Source organism: Delphinus delphis, chromosome 2, assembly GCF_949987515.2.
Source record: "Delphinus delphis chromosome 2, mDelDel1.2, whole genome shotgun sequence".
NCBI lineage: Eukaryota > Metazoa > Chordata > Mammalia > Artiodactyla > Delphinidae > Delphinus > Delphinus delphis.
In genome coordinates this window covers 159,589,906-159,611,032 of record NC_082684.1, presented here as the reverse complement: position 1 = coordinate 159,611,032, position 21,127 = coordinate 159,589,906, and the positions used below count along the sequence as shown (strand labels likewise).

At 33.4% G+C, this 21,127-nt stretch overlaps 1 protein-coding gene across 12 annotated transcripts in view; it reads right to left on the bottom strand.

Moving 5' to 3' along the window:
- Positions 1-21,127, bottom strand: part of ABI1 (abl interactor 1) — a 103,293-nt gene that overhangs the window by 6,062 nt on the left and 76,104 nt on the right. Inside the window, exons 3-10 of one of the 12 annotated variants that reach the window (XM_060006084.1) lie at positions 20,898-21,074; positions 15,963-15,977; positions 15,131-15,231; positions 13,695-13,835; positions 11,004-11,104; positions 10,007-10,087; positions 5,559-5,735; positions 2,233-2,319 (exon numbers count right to left, since the gene is read on the bottom strand). In XM_060006084.1, the coding sequence (XP_059862067.1) occupies positions 2,233-2,319; positions 5,559-5,735; positions 10,007-10,087; positions 11,004-11,104; positions 13,695-13,835; positions 15,131-15,231; positions 15,963-15,977; positions 20,898-21,074 (880 nt within the window). The remainder of the gene's footprint in view (positions 1-2,232; positions 2,320-5,558; positions 5,736-10,006; positions 10,088-11,003; positions 11,105-13,694; positions 13,836-15,130; positions 15,232-15,962; positions 15,978-20,897; positions 21,075-21,127) is intronic. The other 11 variants (XM_060006085.1, XM_060006074.1, XM_060006073.1 and 8 more) reach the window with 11 other exon arrangements.

Sequence of the window (21,127 nt, the reverse complement as noted above, 5' to 3'; positions counted from 1 at the left end):
ACAGGTGTACAATTTATTTTTCCTCCAAATGGTAGGATTCATTTTATTTCTGCCCATCCCTTCTCCATAAAACTTGCAAATATTATTGAGGAGAAGAAAATGCATGTGAATCCATTCTGACATTAAAGAGCCATAGCTCATGTCCTTAATATGGCTTAATGTATAAATTATATATGTTTGCCTGAAATCTTAAAGTACATTTACTCTTGATTTATACATAATTTACTAGTTTACTATGTCCAACTGCTGTTAATCTACACTGGCTTATCTTCAAATTACATACACTGGGGCAAGAGTCCAGTCAGTCTTATTCTCTGTGCATAATACTCTGTCTAGCACGACGCATGATTGTTCAAACGCTTTCAGATGTTAATCATAAACAGATGTAAACACACTGCTTTTTTCAGAGGCTCATGTCTTAAACTGAAACATTTATTAATAGGTTAACTGCTACGTGCATTCATTATCACCAATTTGAGTGCCATAAGTGAACGTTTATGAGAAGAACGAACACAGAAAATCTGTAATTCATAAAACATTTAAGATATTGATACACAATTTATCAACAATCTTCCTAACGTGCTTTTAAAGAAAACAGATGCCAAATAAAGTTGGGCATTCTGCAGCACAAGGAGAATTACTGACTCAAGTTCATATGTTTAGGAAAAAGAACTAAAATAGTACCGTGGGCCTCTTTAGCAAGACCATGCATGTACGTTAACACCGAATTTCTATAAAAAAGGGGTTATTACCAAAAACCTAATCAATGAGCTTTGGACTCACTAACTGGATGTTTATTATGGCCATTTTAAAATATGTCCTAAAAATTCTTGGCTCTAAGGCACTTCAAAAGTTGAATTGGCTTAGTTTTTAAACTCTTGCAGTTTTTAAACTCTTAGAGCATTAAGGACCAGCGATTTACCTTTGTTCACTTATTTTTAAAAGGAAGATTCACTTATTTTTACATGTTTAAACAGAGTTTCCAACCAAATGTAAACGATAAGGTTGGTTTATGCTCAGAAGTTTCAACATTTTGAAACTGTTTTAAAAGCCCATTAAATCACCAATTTCTTAAAGGTAGGGACTTTGTCTTAGACTGTGTATTCCTCCCAGAGCCTAGGACGTAACACTGAATAAACAAATACTTGACTGGACGAAGGGAGGAAATGTGGAGAATAACACAATAGGGTCAGCAAAAGCTGCACGGTGGAATTTGCCACAATGTTTTCTCCTGGAGGATGGGCTGGTCATATGAGTTACACATTTGTTCAAACCATTCTGAGATTTATTTGCATGGTGATGATCCCAAATGAGGTGAATTAGTACTGGACCACCTTACCATCTTCATCTCAACAGCTATTTTGGCATAATACAATTCAGTAATAGGGGTATTTTTCATTTTGCCAAATAACACTCACTATGATCATGTAGTTAGGATTATGTATCTCCCAGAACGTCAAAGTACTCAGGTAGTAATATAAAAACTACTCTATCCTAATTAAATCCATATATTCAAAAGAATTTCCAAGTCATTAAACCTGACCTTCAGAGAAGACCTAAAAAAGGTGACAGATTTGCATGTTCGGAAATCATCCTCATGGGCCCACACATAGACAAAACATGAAGAGGACTCTACACTGATTATCACTCTTAACGGAGAGCATGGATGTAATTTACTTACTCTTGCAGATTCATTTTTATCCTAACAACAAATCTTAATAATAGGTTCAAAACGATTTACGTATAAAAATCTGAGGCTACAAAGTTTTCTCCAAAAATGTAACCAAAGGAGGAAAACAAAAACAATGAAAAACAAAATAAAACACCCGTCCCAACTGCATGATAAATTTAATCTCACAGTGTAACTACCTATACATCTTGATGAGAACTCAATTCCCCTAATAACTATTGAAAGCTAGTAGTTTCCACACAATTTGAATTTTGGGGTTTGATTACTCTTTCCTTAAGAATCTGCAAAGATCAGATTTCATGTTTTAGAGCATATAAATACATAAGAAAACTTCAGTTTTGAAAGTCATCTGAGTCAGTAATCATGCACACAGAAGAAAAACTGAAGATCGTGCTCTTCAGTTTCAATAACATATCTGCACCCCTTTTCAAGATAAGATTAGCTTCTCAATAAAAGTAAGGAAAATGATGACTCATCAGCCATGCATGCTATATAAGGAGACAGCCTCTACTCTTGGATAGCTCGGGTTTTTCCAAACTTACTGTTTTCCTGCACCCTGGCCACGAAGCCTGTGAGAGGTATCTGTGGAGTCAACTGAGGCATAGGGGGAGGGGGTGGAGCAATAGAAACTGGCAGCAACAACACAGAATGGGGGAAGTAAAACAGATAAAGGAAAGAAAAGGAAACAAACAAAAAGCAGAAGTCAGTTACAAAGACCACAAACATAAGTATGCAAAGAACAGTCTGCAAATGAAACAAAAAAAAAAACAAAAAACAAAACAAAAACCTGCAGAACCTTCTTCAAGTTCATTTCCCAGGAGCAAACCTAAAGCTGAGTTGTGTTTAGCCAGCTGGTTAATTTTATTAAAAAACAAATACATTTGCTTTAATCCTAATGTTACATTGTTTGGGTAAGATTTAAATTTACCATCACTTTCACGCAATGAAATTTTTGAATTCTAAGGAAAGACTTTAAAAAAACAGCTAACAGTGAAATACCAATAAAGGTTTCCAGGACGTTGTGTCTTCGCCTTATCTCTCTAACCTAACAGGTATGTCTAGCTTTAGGGTGATGTTGTAAATAAACCTAAATAAACAAAACGAATATGTTACAGGATAGCTGTTTATTCCATGTATAAATAAATGCATCAATTACAGGTTTTCTTTAAAAACGAATTTACACACAGCTCTTTAGGAAAAACCCTTGTTTGTAAAACAAGGTTATTATTACTTTTTAAGTTGACAGTTTTATTTTTAAAGACATCACTCTTAAATTTACTAGGGCATAAGAGTGCTCCATATACCATGTTAATTGTTCACTGAATTTCATGGAATATTTCAAGTGACCTTCCTTTCATCAATACTCTGAAAAAGGAAACCTAATCTAACAATAAGGTAAAATATGCAATTATTTGTATTAAAATAATTTCTAAAGAATCACTGGGTAGCTGGAAACATACTCTGTCTTCTTTCTGGAGAACACATAATTTATAGGAAACTGACAGCAAATGCTCATGTGGACAGCAAATGTATTAAAAATTAAAACTATCTAAAAGTAAATATTCATATATTTACCACCCTGTCTTATTTTAACAAGATGGTAATGGCCAAAGATTGCTTAGAAAAAGTCAATAGGACTGAATCACAAAATTCAGTTTACTGGTAGTCACCAAGAAGTGACACTAAACTGACAGGGAAAAACAACTGATTGGCTCCCAAGGATCATTTAATTGAAAGATTGTTTCAATTAATCCAATCTACAAATTCAGTTTGGTAGGCATAAAAATATGAAAGATGTTCAGTATACAAATAAGCAACAACTTAAAGCAGTATATGTGCATTAATATTCATTGTATGGCTAAAAATAACATTCAGTTCACTATGAAATTAGTCCTGGTTCATTCTGATACTCTGTATATAGAAGTATACACAAGTATGTATATACTGGAACAAGTGTGTGTGTGTGTGTGTGTGCGTGTGTGTGTGTGTGTGTGTATACACACACACACTTGTTCCAGTATATACATATATATACTTTTAATAAAACATTATAGCTTTTTAACTTAAAAAAAAAAACAACTCCCACAAACCTAAAAAATTTTTTTAGAAACAACCCTTAGTAATGAGCCATGCTGGTTAGTACATAAAGAAAAAGAGGCTATGTTGTGACAATACTAATCATTATCACCACATTTAGACAGAAGGGGAATATGCACATCAAAACACTAAAAACATTTACATACTACTACTACTGCTACTACAACACCAACAATAACTCAGGTTGAAGGATAATTAATTTGACAACACACAGTAATATATTTAAAATTTGAGGCCAAATTTGCTTTATGATGTCCAAAAATACAGTCATTCAGTAATGAAAATGTCTTGTTTGAGGATAAGCAACCCACCCAAGTACTGTTAAAACAGAACCACACAAACATGTATCAGGTGAAGAGTCACCAGAAACCCTATTTGCGGAGTAAACTAAGCGATGAAAAAAATAATGAACACAAAGATGGGATCTAAAAATGCAGAATATGAAAAAAAATTAAAAGTTCATGAAACTAGTGAGACTAATAATCAGATTAACTGTGGAATTCTCAGCCGCCAGCTACTTTTCATTACCAAAAGGAGACCAGGGGAAATGTGAGGTAAAATTCTAACTGGTAAAGTTTCTTAGTAGCTTGGATGAAAATTTTAGTCTGGAAAAGGGTTGTATAAATTTTGGGATTATCTATGAGTTGTGATATTTCTGCTAAAGTGGTTTTCAATTCTTAGGACTTTTTTTGTTTATAACAATTAGTCTTTAAAGTTTAACCAAAAAAATAAATAACAGAACTTTCTCCTTAGCTCTACTTTAAAACTTGTTCAAAACATGCATCATAAATGAAAAGAACTTAAAACCAACTTTCTATGTAAATACGGAGTATTCAGTGTTTTTTAGGTAAAATAATGTAACATAACATGCAGCCCACAAAAGCCACATGGGGAAGTGTTTCAGTCTATGCCTGGTGATCACCGCTTCAAGCCAGTAACAAATACTGAACTGGCTCATTTCAGATTTCTCCTGGTTGGACTGAGCATTTTGATATGGAAAGTGGAATTAATGACTACCCTAAGCAATTTGAACTTTCTCACATTTTATGCCAAAGCTATTTTCTAATCTTATCAGCCTTTAAACACTGATTGCAGTTAGTGTTGAGATGTGCAATTTGAGGTGAACAGAAAAAAATCAAAACAAAGTCCTCCCCACTGTTACAATTATTAGAGACAGAATAAGCAGGCATCACAAATGGTTTTTAATGGTTTGGAACTCATTTCAGTATAGGTTAACAAGCTTAAAAGTGATAGCCAGCAATTTTATTATATTATTGTAAAGAAAAACTGTCACAATGTTTTTAAGTTTACTGTTATTGAACTGTATCAAGCATGCCAATAAAAATAAATTCAGCTTAATTAATTTCAGTGGTTTTCTTCTCTAGTTCTACTTACAGTAGTAAAAATTTCATCAAATTTTAGTATACGACTATACTCAGTAAGCCTGAATTTTTTTGAAAGGGATAAGCAATTATTCTTAAAATGATATGCTTCAAGGTCTAACTTTTTTTTTTTTTGGCCGCACCATGCAGCATGCGGGATCTTAGTTCCCCAACCTGGGCTCAAACCCGCACCCCCTGCAGTGGAAGTGCAGAGTCCTAACCACTGGACAGCCAGGGAAGTCCCCAAGGTTTAACTTCTTAAAACAAAAATAAACATGAAATAGCACGGTTTCAATTGTTGTCTATCACTGGCAAGAATAACAATTTCAAATAATTTCCTTCAAAAGGAGCTCCACTGCTGCCGTTAAACCTGCAAAGCACAAGCTTACTTGAATTCTGAGAATAAAGTGGACCTCCATTAACATGAGGCTGAGCAGAAAACTGAGCCGTCACAGAGGGAGTCCGTCTGTATCCACCAGAAGATGTCGAGGAAGTGGTAGAGTTGTGTCGAGAAATCTGCCTGGTCATTGTGCCATACTGGGAACCAGGAGCTGAGCCCGGGGCTGCTGAAAAGCATTAGTCAAAGGCAACCAACAAAGAACTTGAGCATTGCACGTCACCTCCGATGGCAGAACAAAGAGAAGGAGACTATCGGCAAGAAATGTTTATTACTTTTTAAAGCCCACAGCACAAAATAAAGAGAAAAGTAAAGATAAAACACAAACAGCTCTATCTCTGAAGTTACAAAAAGAAGGAAAAACAGATACTGTGTGGAAAGTGCAAAAGTAAATAAGTAATATTCTTAAGCCTTTTAATTTAGCATAATACCAAATGGTATTTTGCTAATAAAATGTATAAATTTTTTTCTGTAACATTTTAAAACATACAGCTTTTATATGTCAACTGTGTCTTTCCAAGAAAATAAGTACCAAATGATAGTCTGAGGTGGAAAGCATCAGTTTTTAGATGTGAATATCTTAATATCTGGTTTACAGACTTCTTCTCCTTTCCATTGCCAAATCTTCAGAAGCACAGTATAAGAATCTATCCAGCCAAACCCAGCTTAAATTATAAAATGTAAACAATTAAGCATATTTTCCACATGCACTACTATATTTATTTGAATGTTTAATGTATTAGCAGTTATTACCAATACATATTATAGTAGAACCATTTTTAAGAGAAGTATAATTTCTAGTTTCAAAGCACTTATATATGTCAGATTTGTTGTATATCTCCCAGCTTTTAAGAATTACACACTTTGCCCTATCACTTACATTTCTGTAACTGATAAAGCTGAAAAAAATTTTGGACTCTGTAAAACATGGACATTTTAAGGCAGCTTTGTGTAGAAAATACATTATCTTTTTCCATATCCTTGGAGGGCTTTTTTTCCGTACTACACCCAAAGCACATTTTTCTTTATATTATGCATATCTAAACTAACTAAAGTATTAACAATACTTAAAATTTTATTTACCAACATTTCAGAAGTTTAAAATTTTAAAGGTTAGTATAAAGTTCAAAGCCTCTAAAGTTAACTATACCTTCCAAAGGTAACTTCAGGATTAACATTATCCTCCCAAACATCTAACCATGACTGAGCAAATAAAAAGACAACATCCTGGTTTACTTTCATTCAGTCATCCAATTTAACCTCTCCTAGAGGTCATATAAATTATTAGAAAAAAGCCATACAGCAGAGGTTGTTCATTAAAAGAAGTGCTAATATTCAACATTTTGGAGCTCCCAAGCCATAGGCAGTCACTAATTATTTAAATCATCCACATGCTCAATTCCTAAACAGAAACACACTTTATAAATAAGAGTCTATTCAAATGCCTTCATGAACGAGTAACTCTGGACAGGTAAGTTTTCCAAAGAGCTAAGAAGTAACCCTTTAACCATTTTTAATAGAAATCTCAATAAAATGATTTCTATATTTCTTTTGACTTATATAAAAACTTTATAAAATCCAGGTTATTTGTCTTGGTGATTTAAAACCAAAATAAAGCTATTTAATAGCAGTTCCAAACTATGCCTATTTTAGAATTTATTTTAATATTAAAATAAAATTATGAAATAAATAATACCAAACGGTGTATGATTGATATATACATAATCATACATGCTATATATAAATAATACATATACATATGGTTACATATACTAATATATATAATTATTTATACTGGTTATATATAATTTGTTTACATAAATAAATATTATTTATATTTTTATATATATTACATATATTTTTTTAAGGAAAAATACTCAGCTCCAAGAACTAGAATATTACCAGTATCACTGAAGCTTGTTTGCCCCTTCTGAACCCCAAACTCCAAAACATATGTGTTAAACATTCTCTCTCTTCACTATACAGTAAGTCCCCTACTCACAAACCTTCAAGTTGCGAACTTTCAAAAGATGCGAACATGCATTCGCGTGTCCAATCACTTGAAGTTAGTTCACGTGTCTGATGTACACTGTCATGTGCGTGCATCCTCTACAAGTGGTTGTGCTTCTGTGTACTTTACTGTACAGCACTGTATGGAGTACAGTAGTACAGTACCTTTATTTCAAGCCCAGGATGTCCGGAAGCAAGTGTAAAAGCAGCATTGGTATAGCTGGTACTACTGTAATTTTCAAGGTACTGTACTGTAAGATTAAAAATGTTTTATTTTTTGTGTTTGTTATGTATTATCTGTGTGAAAAGTGTTATAAACCTATTACAGTACAGTACTACATAGCCAATTGTGTTAGTTGATACCTAGGCTAACTTTGTTGGACTTAGGAACAAATTGGACTTAATGAACGCGCTCTCAGAACGGAACTCGTTCGTATGTAGGGGACTCACTGTATGCAGTTTTTTAAAAATCACAGATAATTATAACCTTAAACAGTACACACAGAGACCTTGCAAATTTATAAACTTTCATAATGGAATGATTCTGTATTGATTATGTATTTCTGCTGTTTTCCTTTGATATTATCTTTTAAGATTCATCCATGTTGAGAAGTATATCAATATATCATTCATTTTTATTGCTTTATTTGCATATGAACATGCCACAATTATTTATCCATTCCACTGTAGACATTTGGGATACATCCAGATTTTTGCTATTATTATTATACCGCTACTGTGAACATTCCTAAATATGGTTCCTAAGTTTCTCTGGAACAGTGGTTTGCAAACTTCAGCAGTGATCAGAATTTCACCTTGAGGGCTTGTTACAATACAGGCTGCTGGGCTCCAGTCTCAGAGTTTCTGAATGAGTAGGTCTGGAATGGGACCTGAGAATTTGCATTCCTAACTAGTTCCCCCATGATGATGATGCTGTTGGTCTGTAAATCATACTCCAAAAGCCACTGCTCTAGTATAGTAGTTTTTAAACTTTATGGTCTTAGGATCCACTCTAAAATTAGAGAACCTCAAAAAATTTTTGTTGAAGTGGGTTATACCATATTAGAAACTGATTAATTACCATAATTAACTGATTAATTACCATATTAGAAATTAAAACTGATTTATCTTTAAAATACATAAATACACAAATACACAATCCATTAGTTGTCAAAAATGATGTTATCATATGTTATGTAGCCTCTGGAAAATTCCACTGTGTACTTGTACCAGAATGAGAATAAAAAAGGCAAATAAGTCTTAGTATTATTATGGATATAGTTCTGACCGCAAAAACTCCAAGAAAGGATTTTGGCAACCCCCAGGAGTTCCATAACCATGTTTTGAGAACCAGTACACTAGGGCAAATATCTAGAAATGAAACTGATAAATCTAAGGTAGAAACCTGGTTCAACTTGACTGGGTAACAACAAATTATGTTCTAAAGTGACTGAATCAACAAATAAACTCCCACCAGCAACGTACCTTTCTGTTACTGCACATCCTCATCAACATATGGTACTGGTGGACTTCTACATTTTTACCTATCTGGTAGCTATAAAATAGTATCTCGTAGTTTTTGTTTTCCTGATTATTAATTAGGTTGAGGGCATTTTTTTTCCACATGGACTTTCTGCCAACAATTTCTATTACTTGGGTCTTTTGTTTATTACTTCCTTTTCCCCTCTCCTCTGAGTACAAGTGCCAACGTTTTGAAAAGAAGTTGCTAGATGGCTTTATTTCACCTAAGCTCTCAATATTTGAAACAGCTCTTTATCCATTTCCACCCAAATGCTACTGTGCATTTCTAGGCTGAATGGTTTTATACCAAGTCTATATTTGGAATTCCTTATATGCTCAATCCAGTCTCCCCCAACTTGGGAGCAATTTAAATGTATTTTATTGAACAAAATGTTTCATGGCATCCTCAGATGCCATAAATCCTGGGCTATATCAGAGTTTTTCAGCTGTGACCCACTGGAAAGCCTCAGGGTACCCCACACCGCACACCATTCTCTTTTTCATCTTCTGCCTCTTGTCCCCCACCTTCACCCCACTCCTGTGACTGTGGTATATACCAGGGAGTTCCAAATCAAGTTTCACTTTAAAAAAATATTACATCACTATTAAAAAATATTTTTTTTGAACAATCACTGCTATAATATTCCTAGAAAAATCTAAACAGAACAAATGCAAACCACATTAAATTGGTTATAAACTAGGCATAGAAGCATCTGACATCACAGAGAAGTTTCTGTGTAACTTCAGAGGCCTTTCACCAGAAGAAATTAGTGTAAATTAGATTTAATACTTTAAACTTTGTATTACCACCTACAACCTAACAACTACAAAAGCGAGCCGTCTAACAGAGGAGCTTACTGTGAACTCTGCACAGTAAGGTAAATCACTCCGGTGGTTATGCAGTCTCACCTATCACAGTGTTCACGGGCAGAAGTAGTGGAAGAGGTGGTGCTGGTGGAGCTCCAGAAGGAGGAGGGACAGAAATGTTTTCTAATAAAATAGTTTATAATTCAGGTCAGAGTGCAATAAACAGAACTAATCATTCTGAAACAGTAAGGAAGTAGGTTTTGGAAATAAGAAAAAAAGAGAAAGATACCCATATGTAAAGCATGTTTGAATGAGTAAGAATTTTACTAGGTAAAAAGATCATTGAGTTCACGCATTCATTAACTATAAAATATGCCTGTTTTTATAAGTAGCTTTTTCTCCCTTTTCAACAACATCCTTGAGAAACTAAGTATTTTTCCCTAACAACTTTTGATTATCAAACTTACTTTTAAAGTGTATACTTTTAACACCATAAAGTCCTCCTTTCACTTAATAAAAAAATCAAGGGGCCAATTTAATGCTCTGCTGTGATTTCTTAAATTTTTATATAATCTAAAAAGTAAAAGAGCTTCTCCTGGTTTAATCCCATTTTATATTCATGGCATTTTACTGAAATACGTATTGAATACCATACATAAATGTAGTAAAGTCACAAAACCAGCTAACAGTGGAGTTGACATACTTACTAGCCTATAAGGCAACATCAAAGTTCAATGATACATAATTCACATTAAAGACACTGATCTTTTGGTTGAATTATCAATAATATTGGTTTGCTCTTGAAATAATAAATATCATTCTTGACTTGTGCCCAAGGCAAGTATTTCTAAAGCAAAATGTCCAAAAAGTTATTTAATAAAGCTATTTAATATGCTTTTCTATAAGTAAGGAGAAACATCTGCAAAACTCTAAAGACCCTGTGAAAACCAATCAAAAACTGTTTTTAAATTTGCTTTCATTCTGGCAACAGTCTCATAAGTTTAATAAATAGTTTTATCTAATGTAATTAAATTATTTCAGACTTCCATAATAAAGCTAACTGCTACCACATATTAAAATAGGTGAGTATATGACACACCTGGTCCAACAGTGGGTGGTGAGGGTGTAGGCACGGCAATGGGAATGCCAATACTGCTGCTGCCACTGTTTTCTCGGCTTCCACTTCCTCCACTGCTTCCACTGCAAAGGAGAGAGAAAAATCATGAAAATAGCAATTCTAGAGATTTACTCAGGAAAAAAATCAACTCAAAGCCACTAAATACTCCTTTTATGATGCATATGTGTGTGCTTGTATGTATACACACAAGTATATATAAAGACAAATTTTAACAGTCCAATATAAATTTTAACCCTAATACTTGAAGTGGTTCTTGTGTTTCACTCTATTTCTCCAACTACTGAAAAACCAATATAGTCACGTAGTACTCAGAACTATAAGAGATCACTGAGACATGAATGACCAATATAATCTTATAGTACAATGAGTCAACAAGGATTTATTTAAAACCTCGTATAAACAGCAGTGAACAAACAAGACATGAACCACACTGTCATGGAGCTCTTCACTGAGACTGTGAAAACTGACATTAACAAATAGTGTGATGGAAGCCACAAAAGATGCTATGGAAGTTAATAAAAACGGTAACCAGTTTTAGTCTGAAATTAGTATGTAAACCTCCACTCATCTCAAAGAATGGCAATAAAACACGGAAATGTTTGGAAAAAATGAGCAAATGACAAAAAAAAGACAAGACAATAATGAAGTTTCAGCAAAGCACAGTCTAGAATAGTTGATACTACTAAACTTTAACCAATTACTTCTATGGACTTACTGTCCCTTTAGGTATACAACCTCGCACTGACCAGTTTTAGTAATGTATGTGTGCACATGTACATTATGCAAATGTACATATGTACACATGTAGCCTTAAGCTCCATATTATACTTTTAAAAATCAACATCATTGGCTCAGTAGGCCCAGAAACCCAACAGGGCAATGATTTGCACTGCCTAGATAAGTTTTTTCCCTCCAATATGAGCATTCTATAATCACATTATCACATACTAATAGAAAGGAGAAAAAAGCTATTTATATAACAAAAATAGCTTTGCTATGAAGGCCTCCCTCCTCCCAAGCTGGCCAATACTCTGCTTTCTGCCACCACCGTATCACAGACAGATGAATATTTTTGCACTTATGCACTTCCACAATTACTGGCTTATGTGCCTTTTTCTAACATGGAGATTGGCAAGTTACAGCCCACAGGCCAAATCTGGCCCATGGTCTGATTTTTACAACCTGTGAGCTAAGAACATTTTTTTTACATTTTAATTAGTAGAAAAAAAATCAAAAGAGGAATAATATTTTATGACACATTAAAATTATATTAAATTCAAATTTCAGTGCCATATATAAAGTTTTACTGGAACACAGCCATGCTCATTCATTTACGTGTTGCTGGTAGCTGCTCTCATGCTACAATGATAGAGCTGAGTAATTGCAGCAGAGACCGTATGGACCACAAATCCTAATGTATTGACAATCTGGCCCTTTATAAAAAAGTTTGTTGATCCCTGTTCTAACAGAACAAGCTCCTGAAAAAAAGAACTATATCTCATAGGTATATCCGTGATATCTAATGAAGTAACTCTTAACAACTAACTAGTTGTTGAATATGATTAAACTATTAATTACTACATCCACTATAAAGAACAACCATGCTGGTATAATAATTCAATAATAAACATATAAAAAAAAAACGCAATTTTGGTCCTCATTGAACTTACCCTGATTCAGTAACTGCAGATATCAATATGGCAATTTATTTACTAACAATAACAACAAATAACAATTACATAGCATCTAAGAGCGTGATATATCCTGCGTAACTGAAGCCTCCAAAATGATTTTACCAAACTGTATTTCTAATAAAACCATCCTAAAAGTCAAGGTAAAGAGGGTCCTTGCCCAAGTTATTAAGTGAGAGGTAAAAATCAAAGAATAAAACAAATTGAGCTATACGATAATTTTGTCTGGCTTTATAAACTTGCACAAAAATAAAGTGGCTACTTTTGAGGGGAGGAAGGCTGAGGCAATAATTGGGAAAGGGCCTGAGGGGGATTTCTGGATTGCGGTTATGTTCCATTTTCTGATCTGGGTGATGGTTACATGACTATATTCAATTTGTATTAATACATCAAGTTGTTACATTTAATAAAGTATACACTTTTCTGAATGTATGTTATGTTCCATAACCAAGTTTTTAAAAATCCACTGGGTAGCTGATTTCTAGAACTTTTTTAAATGAATTTATATAGTAACATATTCTAGTACATCAACTCTCTTAAGAAATTCTTCCTCAAATCTAAACTGTTTTCTTTTCTCCAACCTCTTAAAGTTTAAATCACATTGTAGAGTTTCTGATGTTTAACCTTTTATCCAAAAAATTTAAGAGTGGTTACCTTCATCTTTTCTAAAAGACCATTTTAAAAAAACATTCTTCAGACTTCATCCAAATATACATTTGTACCTCTGTCAAAAGGAGGAAATACTAGCAATCTGCTAGCAGTATAAATAGATACTAAAAAATCTAAAAAATAGAAGTTATAACATATATTTAAAGGAACATATACAATATTAATACCCTCAAACTTTTACATTCTATATTAGCATTAGACTAGCACTTTACCTTTACCAGCAACTCTATAGGAGTTTGTCACCAATCAATAATGCACATTCTCAGTTCAAAGGCTCAACCTAAAAATTTACCTGTGTGTCCTCGGTCTCTGATTTAAAGAAGCTGTCCTGCCTGGACTATGCTGACTTCCAAGCCTAGCAGGACTTGTCATGTAGTCATTAGGAACTGTTGGAGGTTTAACAGGTTCCAGGGTTTTGTAAGGAGTATTTCGCCTAAAGAAGCATAATAGAGAAAGGAATATGAATAAGAAAGATAAATGGTATTTTCTCCCAAATTTGTGACTGTCCCTTTATAACCAACTATAACACAAGTTTTGGGTTTTTTTAATAATAAAGTTTGTTTTTAAAAAACATTTTTAATTGGGGTGTATGAATTTTGTTACCTTAACACAAAAGCTAAAATTTGTTGCCTTTTCTTAGGAAAACCAATGGAAAGGGTAATTTAAAAGTTCTCATCTTATTTCTAAAAATCATGGTTATAATTTTTTTAATGCTCAGTAATATCAAACTTTGAAATACATATTATTCCCAGATCAGTAACCCACAAGCCACTGTCCTTGTATATTATGGAAGCTAAATATCTCCTGTGCAATTTACTCCTACCTCAATCTAGAGATATATGAACAAGTACATTCTGATCCTAGATGTGATGCCATTAACTTCTCAATAAATGATTTTAACTTTTCTATTTAATAACTTTGTATGTTTTTTTCAGAGGTAAGGGGTTTACAGAATGAAAATAGAAACTAAGATCCTATAAGAAAGCTGATTGCTGATCCCTGTTACTATAAAATGATTCCCCCACCCCTCCACCAAAAATAAGGAGTCTAATTTTCTATAATAAAGTGAACTATCTTTCAGAAATGTCTTACGAAGTATTCAATATTTGTATTGCATTGAAAATTGGAAAGGAAGAAGTCACAATTACCTTTTCTACTTCTCCACTGGCCTTCTTACAAAGCTACTCTAGAATGAAGGGCCCTAAGATTACCAGCAGAAGCACAGTTAGAAGTACTCCAAGTAAAGAGTCCCCAAGTCTCAGGGGAAACAGAAGAACTGCAGGCTAGCAAACCAAAGTACACAAAGTAGACCACTTATTCAAAGCTCTGTAATATCAGTATTGCAAATACATGTGAAGACACCATATATGGAACCTTCTGGTCATTTCATTTTAAATAAACATAACTCAGATTCATATATAAATCTTTTTATATATGTATTTATATATTTATATTTTTTAATGAATTAGAAGATAATAAATAAATAATGCTCATTTACATACATACAAAAAAACTTTTCTAGTACAGAATTCCTTAGAGAATATTACAGAACAGGCAGGTTCATTTTGGATTCTGTTCAAGGAAATAGGAACCAAAATGAATTTGTAAAAGGTAGTATTATCACACAGAGAGGGTCCCGTCACAAGGATCCATACATTTACTTAAGTCACAAAAACATCTCTTCCTTTGACATACAAATCCTCTTGTAAGATGTAGCTGAATTCTTACCCCAATGTTCCCCGGCCTGACATGGGAGGACTCGGTGGTTTCTGAGTAGGAGGATTTGTTCTCGACAGTGTGCCAGTTCTTGCAGGCTGGTTATTTCCATGCTAAAATGTGGAAAGAAAAGCTTTTAGTTTTATATCAAATTGTTCTCTTGGTGTTTTGACACCATGTATTATTTTTTTTATTATCAGAATGTGAAATAAGGATTCCCAGACAGTTTTAATAACAGACTTTGGTACTACATTTTAAAAAGTCAAGATACCACTTGCACTTGGCTTTTCTTATTATTTTATGCCCTTCATACCAATTTATTGCAAAATACAGGTGAGATTATTGAATTTTATGTATTATTTTATTGTTAAAAATGTTCACTGAGATCTAACTTATCTGCAATTCAAATGCTGGGTTTCTTAAAATTTTTGGAATGTGTGCATGAATATAAACTGCAGATCTCAGTGTCAATTTGCTAAAATATTCATCTAAAAAAATCACCTCTATCCCAACAACTCAGTAACAAAGTCATATATAATGCCTGGGAAACCTCCTAATTGTAAGTCAATAAAAGCAAGGCAACTATCAAAAAATGAGCAAAGCAATAAATGTTAGCAAAATTAATGTTCCTATATAAATGCAGATGTCAATATATCTTTGATATATTAACACATCCAAGCTAAATGTTGCTGATTTGAACTGAGTTTGAGTATATTTAATCTACATAAATCCTATGGGGAAAAAGCAGACAGACATAGGAAAAGTTTTCAAATTTTAGTGGCTCTGCAGCCTCTATCGATATAGAGGGGAAACTGTGGATCAAATGATAAGTAGTAACTCTTACCTTGGCTTTTAGCCACTTTACGTTGCAAAAAAAGGGGGGAAAAAGTAGAAATTAATTCTAGATAAGTTATATCTGATAGGACAGGTTTACATTTACAGTTACTCAATTCATGTTAATAAGCTTTTTTACCCAGTCATATTTCAAATATTTTGTAAAGAAAAGATATCCATAAGCAGCAGGGAAATATTCATGGGTATCACATATTTTTTCAAAATAATACATTCATAAGGAAATCACTTAATTATGCCAATCTCATGCAGCTCCAATAATTTCTTAGGTCAGTATTTTATCCTATGAAATTAATCCAACTGAATCATAGATGATTTAAAAAACAAATTTTGATTTAAACACAAACACCATACCTCATTAAATGTATGGCTACTTTAATACATCAGTGTACAAGACCTAAGACTGCTGGATAATGAATGCCCATGTATGAGTATTCATTATTTGAATGGTAGTATATTACTTTAAAGAGTGATAAACTGCAAATGTTAAAATTCAAAATCACAGCTTGTTTTCCAAATTCAGAAAAGGACCTAGCACCTCAGTGTTTAAAAACAAAATTACAATGCACAATAATAGCTTAGCCAGATTCTAATTAAGGAACAAGCAAACAGGGTCTGGATACCCTCTCATGTGTAGCTTATGAATACAAATCCTGACCAGGCCAACACTAGTAGAAAGTTATATGTTGCTCTAGTTCTAAATTTTCTTCTGAACAAGTTTGACCATAATTCAAAACTGAAGAAAAGCTGCTTTGATCCTAAAGGCTACTTCTATGAAAACTGGCTAGCTTATATATATGAAATAATGCGTCCAAAGCATCCTACTTGTACCACGCCACTTAAGAAAAAAATGCCTTCAGGTTGCAGTCTTTTCCTACATTTTGGGGTGGGGTGTGGGGTCTAAGTTCTTTCCATAATACCTGCCATTCCAAATATGTATCTATCATTTTCAAGTGACCACAGAAGCAACATTAAGGAAATCATCCAAAAATGGAATATCCTTTGACTTATATTCTCATTTCTAGAAACTGTGCCAGAATCTTGGTATTCTTTAGTGTTTGTTTAGAATAATATGACTCATTTTTATCCTGATTAAACAATGTCTGGAATCCTACCTAGCCACTACATTTCACACCTGGATTTAGAAATTAAACTTGAATAACTTTATTATCCTTGAAGATAAGCTTTATTAATATGATAGCATTATAATACACTAAATACTATTCTAAAGTAACTTAGAAATATTCTAAATATGACCACACATCTTCCCTCATTTGCTGTTTCAAGTGAACAAGAAACAAACAAAAAAAACAGCATACAAGTATAAACTGGTCCCAAATGAAAGGATGAAAGGAGAATTTAATTGGGAATGAAAATTCTAGTTGAACTCTGCTACTATGCAATGGTGTAACATTTAACCTCTTATGGAGCACAGCCTCCTCTCTTAAGTGCATGTTTATGTATACAAATGTGTTGGGGTTAGCGAGTGTTGGAAGGAAATGATCTCTATACCTTACAACTCAAAATATAATTGTTAGCAACCTACAAAATTTTTCCATATCAGTGTCCCCCAAACACATTCAAAACTAGGCTTTTTATTTCCTTAAGATCTCACTTCATTTCCTTAACATTTACATTTATGGATGAGTCAGTTTACCATTTCCTTGGAACCTCAGGTTGAAAATAGAACTCTTTGATTCCTACCTACCTGCAAGCCCGAAGTAGATCATAAGCTTTGCATACCACAGGTACGAAAGTCTATAAGATGCCAATTCTTTCTCTGAAATGACTCATTAGCTCACTCCTCTAATACAATCGAAACCTTTTAAAAATACCATTCCTATGTATTATAAAGCTTTAGTGTTTCCATTAATAAAATGTAATAACTCCTAGATCATATGGTCTTTTCAAGGCTTGAAAACAAAGACATATGTGGAAAGTCGTTCATAAGTTATGAACCAGGCTATAAAGCTGTTAATTATTATAACTGTTTAACAGAAATAATTTTAAATGTTTCTACTAAGTGCTCAAGCCTTCTCTAGTCTAAGCATACTCTGAAACCTTGTTCTTCCTTCTACTAGGATGAACTTTAGTATTTTTATTTTTATTTTATTAGGATGAACTTTATTGTTCATCTTCTTTTTTATTCTCCTTTAGGCAAACTTTCTGGCAGTCTCTCTATGCAAGGATTCTCTTATCTATATCTTATGCTGTTTCCAAAAGTCAAACCAGACTTAGCTTAAGACACCTTTTCCATATTTTAAATTCTTACTAAACTTATGTGTACCACCTATTTCATAGCATAAAATGCATTAACACAATAAATATCAATTAAATAAATAATACAAATACCAAAACACTAAAATTTATGCCATGAAAGAAGAAAATATGATGGAATATTTAATCTTGGAGGGTAAAAAACAACACAAAACTTGGTAGCTATAAGAAGAAATATTGGGACTTCCCTGGTGGTCCAGTGGTAAAGAATCCGCCTTCCAATGCAGGGGACGTGGGTTCGATCCCTGGTTGGGGAACTATGATCCCACGTGCCACAGGGCAACTAAGCCTGCGCACCACAACTACTGAGCCTACGTGCCTCAACGAGAGCGCCTGCAAGCCGCAACTAGAGAGAAGCCTGCGCGCCGCAACGAAGACCCCGCATGCCGCAACTAAGACCCAACACAGCACCCCCCCAAAAAAAAGAAAGAAAAAAAATAATTTTAAAAAGAAATATTAATATATTTGGATACAATTTTTTAACATCCTGTAAATATTTGTTTAAAATACCAAAGCATCAAAGTCAAAAGCCAAACAGCAGGATGAGGAAATATTTGCCAAAATATAAGGAGCTAATTTCTTTGATAGAAAAAAGAACCCTTACAAGTCAGTAAGAAAACAAACTTCTAAATAGAAAAGTAGGCAAAAGATAAGAAAATAACTCTAGAACTGTAAGTACAGTGTCTTCCAATCCTTAAAAGTGCTTTAGACACTAATTTAAAAATAAATCTACAGTTTTCCTCCTTGTAGTTTTGGCCCTGGCATTTGCTCATTAACTATTCCAAATTTCCAACTTTCACAGATCTCTACAATCCTCTATAAATATTTAAGCCAACAATGATTTCTTAGGGAAATAAAACTGGATCAATATAGCTGCAATGAGACTACTGGGAGAAAAATAATTGTATGTATTTGTATATCACAGAAACAAAATGTGGACAAATAAGCCACATATCAGCTTCTGACCACCCACCCTCCTACCCATGGTCAAAAAAATATTTCAAAATAGTCCGTACAATAATGTGACTGTACTTAATGTCACAGAACTGTACACTTAAAATGGTTAAATGGTAAATTTTATGTTATGTATATTTTACAATAAAAAACTTAAAAAAAAAACAAACCTGCGTCTAAACTATCCACATTACAAAAAGTAGATTGCTAAAATTGACATCTGCAGACTTTCAGTATATATTATGCAGTGTTTACATTTCTCATTTGTACATACATAATAAAACAGTTAAATTTTCTCACCCAAAATTTCCTTGTAAAGTTTGGTTTCATTTTATACTCTGCTATGTACTATGTATTAAACTGTTAAACACAATTATTAGTGGGGAGATAATAGAGGATAATCACTTCTAAGATGGTGACAGATTTTTTTTTTTTTTATGAGTGTATATTGCTTTGGTAGGAAGAAAAATCAAGCAAAAGGGGAAGAAGTGAGTGCATGAGAATGTGTGTGCACGGGTGTATGTATATGCATGTATGTATATACATAATTTTTACTTCCAAGGCAGGTAATAATAAGTTCTTCCAAATTCTCAAAATTCAAATTAAATCAATCTAGTCTAAATATCGTAAATTAAAATTGAACTTAAACTCTCAGACAACCCTAGCCACATCCTTGGATAAAAATACAAGAAACGAGTAACCTGCTCTACATTTGCAAAGTGTTCCAACTTCCAAGCCTGACAGTGAAGGGGAGATTCCAATAGTCTCTGAGAAGAGCAGAATAAAGAGCGATGTCACCAGCTATACTCCCCTCTTGATCAGGAACCCCAGATAAGTCAGAATGCAACAAATCCAGCAATAGCACCAGGCAGATAACCAGCTAGGAAAAGCTTCAAGATTCTAGCTGACCCCTAAAAAAATTATTATAAATATTCTGGAGACCAGAAACAAAATCAAATAATGGTCCTCTAAGAAAGGGACTACCAAATTTCAGAGGAATAGTTTATCTTGAGCAAAGATAGCTAAAGAATTCAGGTCATTCCAGATGCTTCCAAAATAACACATGAATATCTAAAAAGTTGAGAAGCTACAGGTATCCTTCAAGAGCAGCTAATTCTGCCATGCTAAGAAATGGACAAGGGCAACAATCCCTTTCCTAAAAGCCTGTTGGGGCAGGGGGTGGGAGAGTGGGGAGTGATGCACAGAACAAGATTACACACAATTGTTTCATTTTGCATAAACTGCTGAAATTATATCCACATCCACACAGATGTATTAATACACACATATTTATGAATAAATGAATAAAAGTATTTATAAATTACTTTCTAAACCAATTCTGGAAAGCATATACATTTTTTATTCTTAAAAATTCATTCAGTAGTGAAAACAAGACTTGGCATTGACAACACAAATTTATAACATCAGTCTAGGATTCAAACGGCTTAACAAATGAATGGCCATTTTAAGTGTTTATATCTTCTTGAATACAGCCTACTGCACATGTAAAATTCTGCCCCAAGCTTAGTATAATACATAACTAGTATTAAATAAATGTTCTATAAAAATTGTATTGCTAATTACTAAGAGAATCTATTAATTCTTTAAGAAAATCAGCTTTCTCACTATATTTCCTATCCAAAATATTTATTGGATATGCAAATTATTTCAAGTTAATATAATATAAAACGCTTACCTTGACACCATGGCCCACATCATCCAGAACTGTATAGTCAATAGGTTTCCGAATATACCTTACAGGACGCTCCATATTTGCAGGCGCTATTATTTTGTGAGTTCTTGATGTATTCTTATTTGTTGTCAAAATACCAATCTCTCTTCGAGCCACTTTCTCTTTATGAATGTCCACAGTCTATATTTTAAATTTGAACAAAGCAAGAAAATATTATTTGGAAGAGTAAATAA